General features: G+C 42.8%; 1 protein-coding gene across 1 annotated transcript in view; it reads right to left on the bottom strand.

Moving 5' to 3' along the window:
* Positions 1–5,232, bottom strand: part of Vipr2 (vasoactive intestinal peptide receptor 2) — a 67,822-nt gene that overhangs the window by 21,903 nt on the left and 40,687 nt on the right. The window contains exon 5 of the mRNA XM_031356673.1: positions 520–617. Coding sequence (XP_031212533.1) covers positions 520–617 — 98 coding nt within the window. The remainder of the gene's footprint in view (positions 1–519; positions 618–5,232) is intronic.

Raw genomic sequence — 5,232 nt, 5'->3', positions numbered from 1 at the left:
GAGAGAGAGAGAGAGAGAGAGAGAGAGAGAGAGAGAGAGAGAGTTGAGCTGAAAAGCATGACCTGCTTACACAAGAAATGCAAAATGTTTAGTGTCAACATGCTAGCTTTCTTCAAGAGTATATTCTATTTCTATATTTATTTATTTATTTATTTATTTACTCATCTATCTATCTGTCTATTTATCATCTTTCATCTATCTATCTATCTATCTATCTATCTATCGTGTGTATGTGTAACTGAGTGAGTTTAATTATGTGTACCATGTGTGCGTGGGAGCCCATAGAGGCCAGAAGAAAGCAAGAGATTCCCTGGAGTTACAGTTACAATATGGGTGACACAATATGGGTGTTGGGAATTGAATTCTAGCATTGTCCAACAGCAAGTGCTTTTAAATGCTGACCTATCTATCATTTGGTACACAGAGGGTCAAGAGTCTACACCTCTGAGTTACCACAACCTATAGGAAAGTTTGCTCTTCTCATAATCTTTGCAGAATTGCTTATTTTTTATTCCTTACCTGAAGAGGCAGATAATTATGCTTCCTGTTGTAAGAGACATCAGAGAAACACTGTAGCCCAAGGTATAAATGGCCTTCACCAGAATATAAAACGAAATCTACGAAGAAATAAAAAAACACATGTGTAAGCTGCTAGCTAAATGCATGGGACACAGGACATTTTGAGACCTCAGTCACAAAGGACACACTCTCTTTCTCTCTCCCTCTCTCTCCACCCCTGCTCTTACATGCCAAGTGCTGGAAGACAGGAGACAGGGTCATTTTATAATTCTACCTCCATCTTGAGCCCAGAAAGACCTTCACTATTTGAACACCTGTCTTCTCTTACAAGCTATTATAAGTGAGTGGATGACTTTTGTTAAAAAATTATCCAAAGGAACTATATTGGCTACCACTAGGGCCAAGACAAAGGAAGGCTGAGATGAATGGAACTGATCCTTGATGGAGTAGGAATGGACCAGTCTTCTGGAAATGCATTTTCAAGTAAGGCCAGATGATACACACATTTGAGCTCATGGGAAAGAACATGGCATCAAAGGTACATGGCCAGTCTCTCAGAGGTCTCTCCTCATAGAGTGGCTAAATCTTAGAATTTTTATTTCTCATACTTCTTAGGTTATTCAGCTTCATGGCTGGAAGCTAACATCCATGCAATCATTGAATATGGGATAGAAAGCTAGTAGTTACTTCTGTAGTACACTACAAACACAAGGACGGTGTGTGTGTGTGTGTGTGTGTGTGTGTGTGTGTATCAAACCAGGCAATCACAGGACACCTAACATGGGCTGCACCATCCTACTTTCTCAGAGGCCATGCCATCTCTGCACTTTCTGGCACAACTAATTATTGTATGAAAATGAGAATATGCCTGTTGATAGAGTGAATATTTTTTTTTTGTCAAAAAGTCCTAAAATAGACATATCTACTGCTACTAACTCTCATGGACAATGAAGAACTCTGTCAGGTATGGTAGCACATATCTGCAATCCCAGGAACCTTTGATGCACAGAGAATCTGAAATAAAGCTTCATCTCTTTGGGGCCCTGATTTAAAGTGTTTATAGTAAAACATAAAAAACTTTGCATCTTGCTACTATACCGATCTCCTAGGCAAGTTGTACCCAATAATGAAATAGCGGCATGATCATTATGGGCAAACCAACTATTTTCTGAGTGGATTTAAGGTCTTCTCCACAGGAGGAATTCCATTTCTAGTACTGTGAGTTTTGTCAAAAGCCTATGACTGGGAAGACCATAAGCCATAGTGAGAAGCCCACCGGTGTTTCACTCAAGGATCCTGTTGTCAAAATGTCTTCTAAATATCTATGCTTATTGTCATAGATTTGGGCTACTCTTAAGCTTGGTCAAGAAGCTTATTTTTCAATGGGTAGTGTGGTTAATGCAAAGACACTTGAGTGGTCAAAGTACTGAGAATAAGTAAATGTGGGTGTTTAGCTGTAGACAGGTCATCTATACCTATTTCCATCCTTCCAAGGCTCAGTGAACATTAGGGAAGAGAAGAAGGAACGAATGTAATAGCCAGAGGATGAGTAGAAAAGTTGTGAAATACCAACTTCTGGATGTCACAATAGCTGTTGAACACATCAACTCGCAGCAGCTGTGGCTTGCTTGTGCATGCCTTGCAAAAAAATCAAGCTAGCCAAAATTTCAGCATGGACTGGGGAATGTTCCCAAGGCCCCACTGTAGTCTATTGGTAGCTGATGGCTACTGACAGAGGGAAAGTCAATTTTCTTTAGGCATGTGGATCCTGGTAAGCTAGTTGCTTATGCCCCAATGCATGGCAACACATCCATGAGCATGTGGTGTGCATTAATTTGACTTAGGGGCTAACAACAACAACAACAACAACAATAGATAATGAAAAAAGAAAACATGAAATCATAAGGGAGATTGGTCAGGGTGTCCTGAAAAAGTCGAGGAGAGGTTAGTAGGAATGGGCATAAAGTTAAAATAAATTTTCTAATGTATGAAATTCTTTTTTTTGTTGTTTTTTGTTTTGTTTTTCAAGACTGGGTTTCTCTGTGTAGCCCTGGCTGTCCTGGAACTCACTCTGTAGACCAGGCTGACCTTGAACTCAGAAATCCACCTGTTTCTGCCTCCCAAGAGCTGGGATTAAAGGCGTATGCCACCACTGCCCGGCTTATGAAATTCTTAAATAAATAAAAACAGTACAAAAAGTGATGCAGGATGTCATAATATGTCATCATGTTTGAAAGCATCACCCTATTCAATTTAAAATTCAGGAATTCTCCTTGTTGGTACTGGTGCTATATCATGAAGGGCAGGTCACAGAAGAGCAGAGAATCCAGGGGTCCATCCAATCTTCCTCCATCTTCAGAGTAGTCATCCTTGCCTCATCTCTTCCTTCCTTCTGTCCTCATGCTTCATCTTCCCATTTCCACACCTCACCCTCACCCTCCCCTGCTCTTCCCTTCTATGGAATCCACAGAGGCCTTGTCATTTTATGCAATTCTTCTCTCCCCATGCCCCATCTTATCTCCACTCTCATCCCCATGATTCTCATCCCATGCCCTTTTACCTACATCCTCATTTACTGCCCCCCCCACTGTCCCCTTATCCCCTCACCTCGTGTTCTCATCTCCCATTATCTTCTGTCTTAGTTCCTTTTCTATTGCTATGAAGAGACACCATAACCAAAGCATTTTATAAAAGAAAACATTTAATTGGGGGCTTGCTTACAATTTCAGAGGGTGACTCATGACTGTGGTAGGGAACATGGCAGGCAGGCAGGTAGGCAGGCAGGTAGGCATGCAGGTAAGCAGGCAGGCAGGCAGGTAGGCAGGCAGGCAGGCAGGCAGGCAGGCATGGTGTTGGAAGAGTAGATGAGAGCTTATATCTTTTCCACAAACAGTAGGCAGAGAGATAAAGGATAAGTCTGGGCCTGGCATGGGCTTTTGAAACCTAAGCACCTACCTCCCAGTGACATATCTCCTGCTCCTTCCTAAGTATTTGATCAACTGAGAGACAAATGTTCAAGTATATGAGCCTCTGGCAGCCATTCTCACTCAAACCACCACACTTTCCTTTATACTTCACGATCATTTCCCTGTGGCACCCTGTTTGGTCACTGTCATAGCTACTTTTCTGTTGCCGTGATCAAACATCATGACCAAGGCAACTTACAGAAGGAAGAATTTATTTGGGCTTACAGTTTCAGAGGGATAAGAGTCCATCCATGAAGGAGGACCTTGGAAACAAGCAGCAGATATGAGGCTGGCACAGAAGCTGAGGGCTTACATCTTTAATGGCAAGCATGAGGCAGACAGAGCAAACTGGAAATGGTACATGGCTTCTGAAATCTCAAAGATTTCCCCTAGGTGACACTTCTTCCAGTAAGTTCATACCTACTCAGCCTACCTGAATAGTGCCACAAACTGGGGACAATGGGGTTGTCTCATTCAAATCACCACAGTCAGGTTTCTTCCTATGAATTCTTCTGGTGCTAAGGTACTTAATAAGTTTACCCATGATTATATTTGGCCTTATGTATTTTTCTAAGTATGTATGCTTCTTTTTGAGCTTTTAGTGCTTCTAGAAAAACCCTGTTATGATTAAGCATCCCTCACCTCACCCTTACCTCCTTACCCTCATCTGGCCTGTGGGAGTTGGCAAATCAGAACTCTGAAGTGCTGTTGTTATTTCTGCCTCTTGGCTCATCATGTTGTCCAGTCTGGGAGGTCTGGAGTGGCCATCTGATTAGCTAAGTCTGGGCTTGGAAAAGTTGAGCTTGGAGTCTGCAAGCACACTGACATTGGTGCTGGACAGTCTCACACAGCAGTTACCTGGGAACACAAAGGTCTTCTCTGTGGGGATGTGGGAATGCATGCATGACTTATTTATGGAAGGGACTCATGCAGTAGGAAAGGCTCCAACTAGAGCAGGGGCTAATGACAAGGAAAAACAATGTGCAAGTTTTTCTAATGAGCCAATAAAAGCATAACATATTTTGGTGAGGAGGGCATTTCAGTATAGCTGCATGCAGTACAAGTATTGCAAATATTATAGTAGGACTGCCAGAAACCTATGAGTGCCATCACTTCTGTAGCTGAGCTTCCATGACTCCTGTCCAAGGTAACAAGTGACTACTATCTGAACAGAGATGTACTAAAATCATGCCATTCATTATGTGAAAGTGGAGTAACCCACACACTTGGCTAATCAACTATAGTTTCGAAGCAAAGACATCCATTATGCTCATTCACCTAACACCTATCATCAAGAGACCACTGGAGCCAGAGATGTCAGTGATGAAAGGAGACAGAAATCACAGAGACCCAAACCAACATCCAGGCTGGCTAGAAGAACCACATGATATGTTACAGCCTATTACAGGAAGTAAGAATGTAGGCCAGCTGCACTGGCTGAGGCCAGTTGCAATCATGACTCTGTGATTAGAGCCTTGGGAAAGAGGAGAGCAACCTGGTAAAAGGAATGGGCAGTGCAAAGGCACTGCAGCTGAAAGGGATGGCAGAGAGGTGCAGGAGCCGTGTGATCTCACAGCATTTCAGTTGTTGCTGGAGTGGGAGTAAGCCCCCCGCGTTCTATACTCTGTCGCAGGATTTTCCCTGTCCAATTACATTAGGGCAGCAGGAGGCCTGTGATTGGACAGGGAAAGGGAGGCGGAGCTAAGGGTCACAGAGAGAGAGAGAGAGAGAGAGAGAGAGAGAGAGA

This window comes from Mastomys coucha, unplaced genomic scaffold (assembly GCF_008632895.1).
Source record: "Mastomys coucha isolate ucsf_1 unplaced genomic scaffold, UCSF_Mcou_1 pScaffold6, whole genome shotgun sequence".
Taxonomy (NCBI): domain Eukaryota; kingdom Metazoa; phylum Chordata; class Mammalia; order Rodentia; family Muridae; genus Mastomys; species Mastomys coucha.
Note: the sequence above shows the minus strand (reverse complement) of the source record. Positions and strands in the feature narration are given on the sequence as shown.